The sequence below is a fragment of the Rhineura floridana genome, chromosome 2 (assembly GCF_030035675.1).
Source record: "Rhineura floridana isolate rRhiFlo1 chromosome 2, rRhiFlo1.hap2, whole genome shotgun sequence".
NCBI lineage: Eukaryota > Metazoa > Chordata > Lepidosauria > Squamata > Rhineuridae > Rhineura > Rhineura floridana.
This window is the reverse complement of record NC_084481.1, coordinates 143,651,876-143,665,492: the sequence shown is the minus strand read 5'-3', so window position 1 is coordinate 143,665,492 and position 13,617 is coordinate 143,651,876. Positions and strand designations below refer to the sequence as shown.

At 41.1% G+C, this 13,617-nt stretch overlaps 1 protein-coding gene across 2 annotated transcripts in view; it reads right to left on the bottom strand.

Moving 5' to 3' along the window:
• The window catches only part of NAT10 (N-acetyltransferase 10), a 46,796-nt gene that overhangs the window by 21,560 nt on the left and 11,619 nt on the right, over positions 1-13,617 (bottom strand). For both annotated transcript variants that reach the window (XM_061610742.1, XM_061610743.1), the window contains exons 6-11: positions 12,336-12,397; positions 10,331-10,445; positions 8,797-8,904; positions 7,867-8,000; positions 2,240-2,333; positions 126-224 (exon numbers count right to left, since the gene is read on the bottom strand). In XM_061610742.1, the coding sequence (XP_061466726.1) occupies positions 126-224; positions 2,240-2,333; positions 7,867-8,000; positions 8,797-8,904; positions 10,331-10,445; positions 12,336-12,397 (612 nt within the window). The remainder of the gene's footprint in view (positions 1-125; positions 225-2,239; positions 2,334-7,866; positions 8,001-8,796; positions 8,905-10,330; positions 10,446-12,335; positions 12,398-13,617) is intronic.

Sequence of the window (13,617 nt, the reverse complement as noted above, 5' to 3'; positions counted from 1 at the left end):
GATTAAGCAACATTGCCTAGGTTATGCAAATAAGTTATAGCATTTGAAAAGTGCCAGAAATCAGTCCTTTTCTCTACATACATTTAATGGAAAACAGAATAAAGGATATATCAAATATAATCTACCTGGATAGTCTGTCTATGCTCTTTGAACACATTTACTCTGACGACCGCTTTGCTAAATTCAGGGTTGCGAGACTGAATAATCTCATAATCCAAGTGTTCCTGAAAACAACAGACGTAAGCAGCATTATGAACACCAACAATATGCTACCTAGCACACTAATCATTTGTTTCCTTTGAAAGGGTAAGAACTTTCGCTTTCTAACTGCCTTCTTGTTTGGCAAACTGTATACACCAAATGAGCGCATGGTTGAGCATCTGAATTTGATCTGCCTGCTATAACTACACGCAAACGTTTACACACAGAGGCCTCCATTTCAAAAGGTGTTAACCAAGTACAATTTAACAAATACACATTGGAATGCACATAAGTATGCATCATTTATACATGATAGCAAATTCTGTACATTAAAGCACAACCACACTGATCCTCCCCACTATATGTTCGGTGCACACAGCGTGCTGAACATACGCATGGCTTTCCATGAGTTAATTTGTAGGCTAATAATATCAACATTTCATCACTGATTGTGCTCTCTGAAAACACAAACACACAGAGAGAGATAATTACTCAATGAATTAATTCAAAATGATTTTCCAAACCATTAAGCTATTTCTTTGAATTTCATAGCAGAGAAACAATACTCTTTTACTTAAAGAGAGCAAGATACTCAGTACCCATTTCAGCTGGCTAATCAGTTTCATGCAACCAACAGCCACAATCCTATGTATGTTTATTCTAAAGCAAGTCCCATTGTGTTCAATGAGACTGACTGCCAGGTAAGTATACATAGCCATTAGTATGCAAACACACTGGCAGGTCCAGTATAGCTTTAGCATTAACTTCATTTGGTCTCACACTTGTAGCGGATGGCGTGGTGGGGGCCGCCACTCACCTGACCTCTGATGAATTGTATTGCTGCAGTTAACTGGGAAGTGGGGCGAGGTGGAAGTGGGGTCAGCATGGTCCAAACACACCAGCAGACCCAATTCAATGGATCTGCTAGTGTGTTGTCCCACACTGACCTGGCTGCTGCCTGACCCCTACCCTTGTACCTCCCCGGTGAGCAACAACGTGACTGACCAGAGAGCAGGTGAGGGCCACTCCCCACCATGGTGTCTGCTACTGTCTCACACACAGCTATGTTTATTCTTTTGTGCTTGTAACAATTAGAATGACATATCAATTTGAAATCTTTTTTCTCCTTACTTTTTTTCACTTTTCACTTTTATTATAACACATAATATTCCAAAATAACATAAACTCACCTAAACAGTATAGCCATATATAATAATGCAAAAATAATATCAAATCCCAGGCACAGGTGAGAAGGATTTCTATTACTAATTATTTTTACAGAGGTCTCTTATCAACAACTGTCAATTACAGAAAACAAAGAGTTACTTTTTTGTTTGGTAAATAAATATAAATTGGTAGTTTAAGCTATAGCGAAGCGCTATAAATGCACCTGTCTGGCTATTATTCTACAGGGCTCATATTAAAAACCCTTTCATATCTAGCTTTAGTTTTAAAGGTCATCTGAAGCTAGAGCTCTCCAAAATTGTTCCACTTAGTCGGTTGTCCCCCACTCTGGCTACATTAAGACAAATTAAAAGCTTTTCTTTTTTATTCTACCACATCTTTGGGGTGTAATAACTGTCCCCAGCTGATTCTGGGGCTGGTTTTACTCTGTTGGTCACATATTTTATTGATATTATTTTAAGTGGGGTTTTGATTATTAATGCAATTTGTATTGTTAGCCGTCCATTGGGAGGAAGGATGGGATATAAACCTATGGAAAATAAACAAATAAGGGACTGAATCCAGAGAGACATGGCTACTTGTGGACAAAGCATCTTTCATGCAACAGGTTCCCTGCTTCCCTATTGCTGCTGCAACTACTTGCATGCCCAAAATGTCACTCCTGAGGGTCAGAGAACACTCTGGTGTGGTGTGGGTTATGCACAAGCTGCCGTAGGGGGACGAGGAGAGAGAGAGAACTTGATTAGAGGGGAATTGGTGGGAATATGGTGGAAAGGCAATCTTGTGCAACCAGAAGTGCATTCCATTCACATGAAGGGACCCTGTGGATCCAGATGATATCTGCTCATATTACCTGATACTGCAGAGCATCAAAGCCTTTAAAAACAAATTCAAACAGAGTGTGAAGGTTATCTGGGCTGGGAGATGTGATGAAAATGTTGGAGTAGCTACAAAAAGAAGACAGAAACCAATTTTGGAATCTTATATTGAAACAGTAAAAGGAATTATTCAGTATGTTACAGAAGCTTCAAAATACTTGATCAGTTAATATATATGTATATATTTCCATTATAACATGACTCAACTGTCAGAGAAACTGGAGTTAAAGACATTTAAGGTAAATTTACTGATGTAGTTCTGTATGCTTTGGTTACATTTTCGCTGAGGTGGTACATCTGTATCTGTACCATGGCACTTCAGACCACAGAGAAAGGCTCACTTTATAAAAAAGTGTGGAGAAGCATCCCATCATATAAATTTCTACCTACAGTTTAAAGCAACACAGCCCATATATAGGCTCACACCTTAATGAAAAGTAGGCCTTTAACGGAACTGTTCCGGGAAAGTGGGGGAGCACAGTTCTGTGTGTTCACAAACACAGCTGTTTTTAGTTCTCAAACATACAAATCAATAATTTCTTATGTACAGCAGTTTGTTGAACAAGCAAATGACAACATTTTCAGACACGTCTGGACTCAGAAAAGGTTGTGGATGAAACACCACTTGAAGCCTCTTGAGTGAAGGATAAGTTACAAATGTAATATCACTATTTTGCAGTGTTTTTTGATTTGCTGCCCATGGGTTCAACATACAGCATGTCAGAAATCATTTCTTGTTTCAGTGTTAAAGTAAATAATTGGGGGGTGAGAGGAAGTTATTGGTTTGATGCTACTTCTACAGCTAAATCTGGCAAGGGTGGGCACATAACTTGAATATGGGTCATTTAAGCTGTTATTTATTTAAAGAATTGCTAACCTGACTTTCAGGGCACATTGCCCTCAAAGGGTAGTCTATTGAAAACCCTTTAATACACATCACAAACACCATAGGATATAAAATATCCTAAATGTCAGCCAATAAACAGCAGATTACAATTTCAAAAACATTAATTAAAACCAGCAGCAGCTATTTATTTTTCTTCCAAGCACAGCACTTAACAAAACATGGATTGGAACAAAAGTATCTTCAGAGTTCTCTCAAAACCAGCAATGAAGAGGCTGCACATACTTGTCTGGAAGGGAGTTCCAAAAGAGTAGGGCTACCACTGAAACTTCCAGAAATCTGTTGAGGCAATCCACATTCAAAGCCCCATCTGCACCATGCAATTAAAACACTATTATACCACTTTAAACAGTCATGTCTTTTCCCAAAGAATTCTGGGAACCATAGTTTGAAGGTGCTGAGAGTGATTAGGAGACCCCTATTCCCCTTACAGAGCTACAATTCCCAGAGTTGGGAAGAGGGACTGATTGTTAAACCACTCTGAGAACTGTAGCCCTGTGAGGGCAATAGGAGTCTCCTAACGACTCTTAATACCCTCAACAAACTATAGTTCCCAAGATTCTTTGGGGAAAGCTAGGGCTTTGTAAAGTGATATGATACTGCTTTAAATGTATGGTGCAGATGCGGTGCAAGTCATGCCCACCCCTTGCCAGATTTAGCTATAGAAAAGGACAACCAGAATGATCAAAGGGATGACGCAGCTCCCCTATGAGGAAAAGTTGCAGCATTTGGGGTTTTTTAGATTAGAGAAAAGATGAGTCAGAAGCAGCACGATAGAAGTGTAAAAAATTATGCATGGCATGGAAGAAATGGATAAAGAAAAGTTCTTCTCCCTCTCTCACAACACTAGAACTCATGGACATTCAATGAAGCTGAATGTTGGAAGATTCAGGACAGACAAAAGAAAGTACTTCTTCACGTAGCACTTAATTAAACTATGGAACTCACTCCCATAAGAAGTAGTGATGGCCACCAACTCAGATGGCTTTAAAAGAAGATTAGACAAATTCATGGAGGATAAGGCTATCAGTGGCTACTAGCCCTGGTGGCTATGCTCCGGCTCCATAGTGGGAGGCAGAATGCTTCTGAATACCACTTTCTGGAAACTACAGGAGGGGAAAGTGCTCTTGTGCTCAGGTCCTGGTTAGCATCTGATTGGCTACTGTGGACTAGATGGGCCACTGGCCTGAGGTGCCGAGATCTTTTAATTGTTTACCTGGTTAAGGCTGATGGCAAAAATGATTCAATCACATGCCTGCTTTAAAGTTCATGGGCCTCATGCTTAAAAAAAGACAGAATACTGATATTTATGCAAGTCCTGCCCTAACTGTCCTCAGGTATGCAGGCTCCTGTTAGACCTTTGCAGGCTGAGCACAAAGGTTTGAAGCAAGTTTCTAAGTGTATTCTGCGATTGGCAACTCTTATAAGAGAGGCCTTCCAACTGCAAGGAGGTTTTTAAGCACATTCAAATGAATGCACTTAAAATTGCATGAACCCTACATGCCTGGCAATGTTGGGAGTGGAGTGTGTGTACATGTCTCTGCCCCCTCTACTCTTTGAGCATTTGCATGTTCAGGTGAACACCTAAACACTCTTACTGTAACCTAGAGGTGGGGAATTTGTGGCCCTCCAAGATGTTGCTGAACAACAGCTCCCATCATACCCCACCATTGCCATGCCAAGTGGAGGCGATGGTCTGGAGGGTCACAGGCCCCTCACCCCTAATCGCTATACCATCATGGCTCATACCTTGGTTGCAGAGGACAACTAGAGTGCCTTGCCAAAGTAATAAGACCCCTGACCAATGCTCTCATATTACTGAATTACAAATGGTACATTGTAATTTTGTTCTGTATATTTTATTTTGAAACACTGAAACTCAAAATCAATTCTTGTAAGGTAACATTGGTTTCATGTTGGGAAATACTTGTAAGAAACATAGGAAACTGAAACACGTTGCTTGCATAAGTATTCAACCCCCACAGATTAATATTTGGTAGAGCCACCTTTTGCTGCAATAACAGCTTTACGTCTTTTGAGATAGGTATGTACCAGCTTTGCACAAAGTGTCAGAGGGATTTTGGCTCATTCTTCTTGGCAGATTCGCTCCAGGTTGTTCAGATTGGTTGGACATCACTTGTGGACAGCAATTTTCAAAGAGCACCACAGATTCTCAATGAGATTGAGATCAGGACTTTGACTGGGCCACTGTAGGACATTCACCTTTTTGTTCTTGAGCCACTCCAGTGTTGGTTTGGCCTTGTGATTGAGACCATTGTCCTGCTGAAAAGTGAATTTTCTCCCACGTTTCAGTGTTTTAATGGACTGATTTCCCTGTATTTTGCTCCGTACATTCTTCCTTCAATTTTAACAAGATGCCTAGTTCCTGCTGATGAGAAGCATCCCCACAGCATGATGCTGCCACCACATTTCACTGTAGGGATGGTGTGTCTTGAGGCATCGACAGTGTTAGGTTTACATCACACATTAGCATTTTGAATTCCCGCCAAAAAGCTTTATCTTGGTCTCATCTGACCACAAAACTTTTTCCCACATCGCAGCTGGGGCACTCATGCTTTCTGGCAAACTCCAGACATGCTTCCAGATGGTACTCTTTGAGTAACGGCTTCTTTCTTGCCACCCTTCCATACAGGCCAGCGTTATGCAGAACTCTTGATACGGTTGATTAGTACACCATTACTCCACTCCCACTGAACTCTGTAGCTCCTTCAAAGCGATTGTTGACCTCTCTGTGGCTTCTCTCAGAAGTCTCCTTCTTGTCTTGAGTGCTGAGTTTTGAAGGACGGCCTTTTCTTGGCAGTGCCTGGGTGGTGTGATGCAGCTTCCACTTCCTGATTATTGATCCAACTGTGCTCACTGGGATATCCAAACACTTGGATATTATTTTGTACCCTTTTCCTAATCTATGCATTTGTATTACATTCTTTCTCACTTTTGAAGAGTGCTCTTTGATCTTCATTATCCTTCAGATCCACAGCCTGAACAATGATCCTTCAACAGTGGGGTTTTTATCCTGACAATGTGACAGCAACTTTAATGGTTGACAGATGCAACCATTAAAATGATGGAGAACCCCTTAAGGGATCCTGGCCCCAGGCAATTTGGGCCCTTGAAAACTGATAAAGGAAAAATGGATTTCTTTCTCTTAGTCACACACAGCAGGCATTAAAAGCAGGCCAGAGTGTATGGAAAGCAGAAAAAGGGTTAAGCTCAATTTGCTGCAAATTCCTTAGCATCTTCACTGTGCCAAGAATGACTAAATGCGTGACCTCAGATCATTAATTTAGTATTGTTTAACCCAACGCCTACAATCTCTTGATTAATATACCTCTTCTTTGTGATTTTGGAAATCAGGTTTCTGATATTATAGAGCAGCTAAGGAAAATCTTCATAATGGAATCAAAGTGGAAGACAAGATAAAATTTTAGTTTGATATTCAGTTTTTATAATAGCATGATATGTATAATTTTATTCCATAAATGTAGTAAGTGTGTGGGCCACCTTTCTGCTTCCCTCTGTGTTTGATGGAGAGCGGCTGGCTGCCATTTACCCCTTTTCCTTTACTGTGTTCCCTAATCATTCTTTATATTATATTCTTTATATTATATGGCTTTTGGTTATAACATGGTGATTTAAAATTAATCTTTCTCTATAGCAAAGTAGTTATAAGCAGAATTTCACATAGAAACTGCCAGTCACTCTAGGGAGAGCCAGATTTGGCTTTGAAATCATGGTATCACTCAAAGAACATGTTGTAACATCCTAAGAGATATTCTTGACCAGCTTGACTGGTCAGGAGCCATGATAGAATGGAATATAATGGTACATATTGGTTTCAGAACAGTACAAGATCATCAGTAATATATGACAGTAGAATAGTGGTAATATCAGCCAAGGGGACAGATTAACATGAATGAACATAATGGGGATGGAAGTTATCTGTTTGATTATGAATATCCATGAACTCCTGTTAATAAAGCTATCTGGTTGGTTGGAAATATTTCAAGAGGGAGGAAACTGATGTTACAAGGGGAAGAAACTTGGGGGATTGGTTAAATCATTGTCACATGCTGTAACTGTACTCTATAAAAGATATGTGCACACCACACCTCTTTACAGTCCCTCTTAGATTTCTGGAGAACTGTCCTTGCATATGCTTGTAAGTTAATAAAGGCCTACCTTTTTGCTTTAAGCCTGTGTCTTTAATTTACTTAAAGGACCCCCAGCAAAGATTCCACAGGAGAAAATAAAAATTTCTCCATCAGGCCAATGGTAAGGTAATTGTGTCCTCAATAGGGCAATTTCTTCATCAGTGTAAACTGGGAGCTTCCACACCACAGGAGTTGAATACTTATGCAAGCAACATGTTTCAGTTTTTTATGTTCTTACAAACATCTCCCAACATAAAACCAATGTCACCTTACAAGAATTGATTTTGAGTTTGTGTTTCAAAATAAAATATCATACAGAACGAAATTACAATGTACCATTTGTAATTCAGTAATATGAGAGCACTGGTCAAGGGTCTGATTACTTTTGCACGGCGCTGTATATGTATATCCTCTGTTACTAAATGAGTTCTTTTCAGACTTATTTGGAGATTCCAGTTCTCTAAAATATCTTCAGTTTTGACCTTTTAATACACATCCATTCTAAAAATGCCCAGGAACAACTTACCCAAAAGCCACTGCTCCAGCTATGGCCAATCCCAAGGCAGCCGATTTCCCCCGCCCTCTGGCAGCTGTTTGAGCCACGGTGCATCTCAGTGTCTTCTCAGAAATGGCTTCAATGAATTTCAGAACAGCTTTGGCCTAGCATCAAGGTAACAGGTTAGAATATTTGGGCTAGACAACAAGACCATAAAACGGGAGAATTACAAACAATGAGACAAAACAGGAAGGGGATGTTAACAGTTGCTATTCAAATTCAAGTTTATTTATTTTATCATATTTCTTACTCGCTCTTCACCATAAGGTCCCAGAGTTGGTTACAACAATATAATCATACAACTACAAACAAGTAAAACAGTGTACAATCATAAACAGTAAAAACAATTCTAAACAAAAGCAGCACAGTAGAGGTTGAACAAAAAGAAGAGATGGGTCCCACAACAGTACCTTAACTGTCAAAAGGTAAAGAGGTGTGTCTTCAGCATACAGCAGAAGCTGAATAATGACGGTGCTAAACACACCTCTTTGCTAACATAGGAAGCTGCCTTCTACAGAGTCAGAACATTGGTCCATCTAGTTCAGTATTGTCTACACTGACTGGCAGCAGCTCTCCAAGGTTTCAAGCTAGAGTCTCTCCCAGCCCTACCTGGAGATGCTGGGGATTGAACTTGGCACCTTTTGCATGCAAGGCTGATGCTCTACCAATGAGCTGTGGCCCTTCCCCATATGTTCCATTTGCTACCAGTTTCGTACATAAAGCCATACACACTGAGTGAGAAGGAGATGCTCCAACAACTAGTAGTGTTTTCCCTTCCCCTCATATACTGGCTCCTCCTCCCACCATCTTGAGCTTTACCAAGCCCAGTGAATGAGATGTGCTGGGGCAGGGGGTTCAAATAGCTATACCACCTGATCTCTGTTTGGATGTAATACTTGCCTGATCCAGGGTTTTACAGCTATCAACCAACACTCCTACAGGCTGGGTATCCTGGAGGCTCTCCTTTAGTTCCTTGAGCTCCAAGTCTGGAGAACTCAAACTATCTTCCTATGAGCAAGAGAAGAGTTGCCTAAATCAAGAATAACTGCTGCACCTTGAATGCATAATCCATGGGAAGGCTGCCTGCACAAATTCTTGTCAATGGAGGTTGTGCGAGCAAATATTGTACTGCAAACTGTAACCAAGCTGCAGTGATCAAACTCAGGGAATGTGCATCATAAGAAATATGCTGTATTTTCTTTCAAAGCAATACAGTTCAGGGCATCTACAAGCATGCAAAATCAGCAAAATCTAAATGATGCAAAAAACATTGTTATTGCATGGGTGCAATCATGGCTTTGAATATACATTAAGAGGCACAGATTAGTGGGTTTTAAAATCAACCAACCAACCAACCGCCCCTAGGACAGGGCTAGAGAACCGGTGGCCCTTCAGACATTGCTGGACTACAGCTCCCATCATCCCTGACCACTAGTCATGCTGGCTGGGGCTGATGGAAGTTGGAGTCCAACCACAGATTCCCTATCCCTGCCCTAGTCACTAATGGATAAGAATAACACCAGTCCCAATTTGAAGTCATTAGTACTGCTACTTGTCAAGACAAATGCATAATGATGAGAAGTGTTTTGGAAAAAATCTAGGTTTTATTTCTACTCTGGCAGTCTAAAAAACCTGTGTTGTTTTTTAAAAAAATAGGATGGTGACAGTAAAAAAAAAGGAAAATTCACACAAAAGCAAAGTAAGGGAAGAGGGATTGATTTTTAAACCATTTTTAGAATTGTAGCTCTGTGTGGTGAATAGGTATCTCCTAACAACTCTCAGCACCCTTCACAAGCTACAGTTCTTAAGATTCTCTGAGGGAAGCCATGACTGTTTAAAGTGGTATGATACTCCTTTATGTGTTGAGAGCAGATGCAGCCTTTATGTGTGAACAGCAACATTTATTATTTATTTAATAAAAATATTTACAGATGGTCCCTCAATCAAAATATCAGGGCAGCATACAGCAAAATTTACAAAATGAATAAAATACCAACCAAAACATTACAGAATAATCATTAAAAAGACTGACTCATCTTAAAAGTTTAAACTACTAAATTGGCTTGTTGACATAAAAAAGTCTTCAAGAGACGCCTGAAAGTCAAAAGTGAGGATGCCTGCTGAATCTCTGCTGGAAGCGTGTTCCACAGCATGGGACTGGTGACCCTAGATGGCTGACTTCACGTTGAGGCCATTCAGGCTTCTGAAAGATGGGGACAACTGATAACACTCTCACAGATTACCTCAGTGACTGGCTCCCCAAAAACCTTCCCAAAGCTGAGGATAATCACCCTTTTCCCCCAGGCCTGTTTGTTATTGTTACCTAGACCTGCTGCTCCAAGAACAGCATATTTAAAAATCTGAATTATATGAATTCAAACTAGGTTTAACACTAAGCTCCCAAACCTCAACTTTTTATCAAAGGTGTCCTTACCTGAGACCGGGGTGGAATAGCAGCTATGTTTGCTACATGGCTAGAGATGGGGAGGATGTTAAGCTGATCATCAACTACCATGCAGGTTTTGCAAGATGCCAGAGACAGAATGAACCTGTGTGATGAGAGAGAGGACACAGCACCATCATCACTGTTGTACCTGATTGGCTCTCATCCCACAAAACTATTCCTCAACCTACCGCCTATCTACATGGATAGATAAAGTGATCCAAGAGGAATGTTTCAGTGCCTCCCTTCAGCATTAACAGAGCATCAACACTCAAACCCTGCTTTCAGTCAGTGTCACAACGAAGCTTAGAGAAGAATCAGTCTCGTGACTTAAGCCGCGTTTCTAAGATGCATGAAGACACTGTGCAAAAAGTTTCACCTTCTGCACAGGGAAGTTTCTCAAATGTTATTAGGAGCATAAATGGGAAAATGTCTAAGCGAATCTACAGAGCAGAAATCACAGATGTCCCAAAATGTTATTGAAAATTAGACCCTATTCAATTTAGCCTGGGCATAGCCATCCTACACAACAGGTGTGGGGAACCTATGGCTCTCCAGATGTTATTGGACTACAATTTCCATTGTCCATGATCACTGGCCACGTTAGCTGGGGCTGATGGGAACTAGAGTCTAACAACATATGGAGGGTCACAGGCTTCTCCCCTTGCTATGCAACCATGGCACGCATGCCAGTTCTGCACTTCCTAACCAGTAAAGATTATATACAGCCCCACACATGACTTCTTGAACACAATGCAATGAGTACACTATGAAAAAACCCTCAAATTTAAAGTTACAAAGCTGCATTTAGCATCAGACTGACTTAACTAAAAATCTGCCATAATGAGATAAAGTCTTACGTTTAGCAGTGACAGCACTTTATTTTATTTATTTATTTATTAAATTTATTAGTTGCCCATCAGGCTGGCTGTCCAGCCACTCTGGGTGACGTACAAAAGAAAAGCATACAAATACATTAAAACATTAAAAAATCTCAACAATAATAATAAAACCTAACCCACCCCAAAAGCCTGCCTGAAGAGCCGGGTCTTCAAGGCCTGGCGGAAGCTCATCATAGAGGGAGCATGGCGGAGATCATTTGGGAGGGAATTCCACAAAGTGAGGGCCACAATTGAAAAAGCCCTCTCCCTAGTTCTCACCAGTCTAGCTGTTTTAACTGGTGGGATAGAGAGGCCTTTTGAGGCTGATCTTGTTGAGCGGCATCCCTGATGATGTTGGAGGCACTCCTTCAGATAGACTGGGCCGAAACCGTATAGGGTTTTAAAGGTCAGAACCAACACCTTGAATTGGGCCCAGAAAACAACCGGTAACCAGTGCAACTCCTTCAGCACTGGAGTGATGTGATCTCGCCAGTGGCTGCCTTTAATCAGGCGAGCTGCCGCATTCTGTACCAGTTGCAGCTTCCGGACCATTTTCAAGGGTAACCCCATGTAGAGCACATTACAGTAGTCTAGGCAAGAGGAGACCAGGGCATGTACCACAGATGGGAGCAGATGGTTGGGAAGGTAGGGGCGCAGCCTCATATCAGATGGAGTTGATACAGCGCCTCCCGGCTCACAGCTGAGACCTGAGCCTCCATGGACAGCTGGGAGTCAAGAATGACCCCCAGGCTGCGGACCTGGTCTTTCAGGGGCAATTGTACCCCACTGAGCACCAGGCCAACATCCCCCAACCTTCCCTTGTCTCCCACAAACGGTACCTCGGTTTTGTCAAGGTTCAGCTTCAGCTTATTTCTTCCCATCCAGCCCTTCTAAATATTCACTCCTTAAAGGCACATAACAACAAATGAACATAATTATGCTTAAACTTAACATGTAATTTCTGAATACTTCTAACAGAGGGCAGCAAGCACTTTGGCAGATGTAGAATCACTTCTGACCAGATGCCTCAACAGAGTACCTTCAGCTAGGAAGGTAGATACACTTTCCTTCCACATGTTGCTAGTCTGTGCACTCAAAATGGTTGGCCAACCTACCTTTCATTAAAACGGCCTATCACATCCTGATGTGCTTCTGTCCGGTAGCGAGAGTGTACATCCTGGAAAAAGGAAGTGTTATTTATATGAAACTTGAAGGATGCCTTGAAGCTAATGACTTGCTTTGTGCACTAAAGTCTGACAATATTGCCTATGGACATTCCAAGAACAGGAGGTCCTGAAAACAACAATGAGGGTGATGAAGCTTCAGCTGTCGGGGTAACCTATTATGGATTGATTTTTGCATATATTGGCTGTGTGTGCACATAATGCTAAATCAAGGTTTGCTCAATAAATCACAAGTCATCTCACAGATGAGCAAACAAGCCATGGCTTATTTTTCCAAAGCTTGGTTTGTTTACCAGCTTCTCTTGCCTTTGTAGCCTGGTGAGCATCATGGATGAAGTGGCTAAACCATGGTTAAGCAAGGCTGTTGGGTTTGGACATAATATCAACCCATAGTTAAAGCAAACATGGGTACATAAACCAACAACAAACCATGGCTTCATATTGTGGTTTGTTGGCAAAACAGAAACCATAATTAGTCTGCTGAGCTGGGTTCGCACATTCAAGGAAACCACAAGCTATGTGTGAACCAGGCCATGACATTCTTGCCCATTTTATCTATCTTGCACCTTCACATCAAGTTCATTGAGTACATTGTATAGCCTGCCTTTCTTCCATCATGACACTTAAAAGCAACATACATGGACTTCCCAAGCAGTCTCTCATCCAGGCACAGACCAGGCCCAAACCTGCTTAGCTTCAGCAGCCAGTTCTGCTACTTTTCCTCACATCTTTCAAATATGTTCTAAACACGATTCTTAAAAACATTTTTAAAAAAGCAGATGTTTAGGCACAAGCCTACCTAGAATCATGCATGGGGAATGACTGAATTATCACACCTTCTCAGTCATGACTACTATGGACAGCTTATTTTTTCTGTTAGGATGCTATGTTTCTATAGAGCCTGCATGAGAAGTAGAAACTCAGCCGCTAAAGCTGTTCCCATAACTCCATCTCCATGCCAAGAAAACTCCACCTGCTGAATTGCTTGTTCCACTGCTCTTAAGTGCAGAAACAAAAAAATCTAATAACTCTAGAGGCTATAGAAGGGATTCTACATGTGCTCAGAGATATCACTTATTTCATCCAAAATGTGATCTATTTCACCTATTCCAGGGCCAAATCTCAGCACTATGGAATAGGTTCCAGGACTGGAAAAAAAATTCTAGGATTACCTGAAGTCACTGTAAAATGTGCACAAACCCCTAGTCTAGCT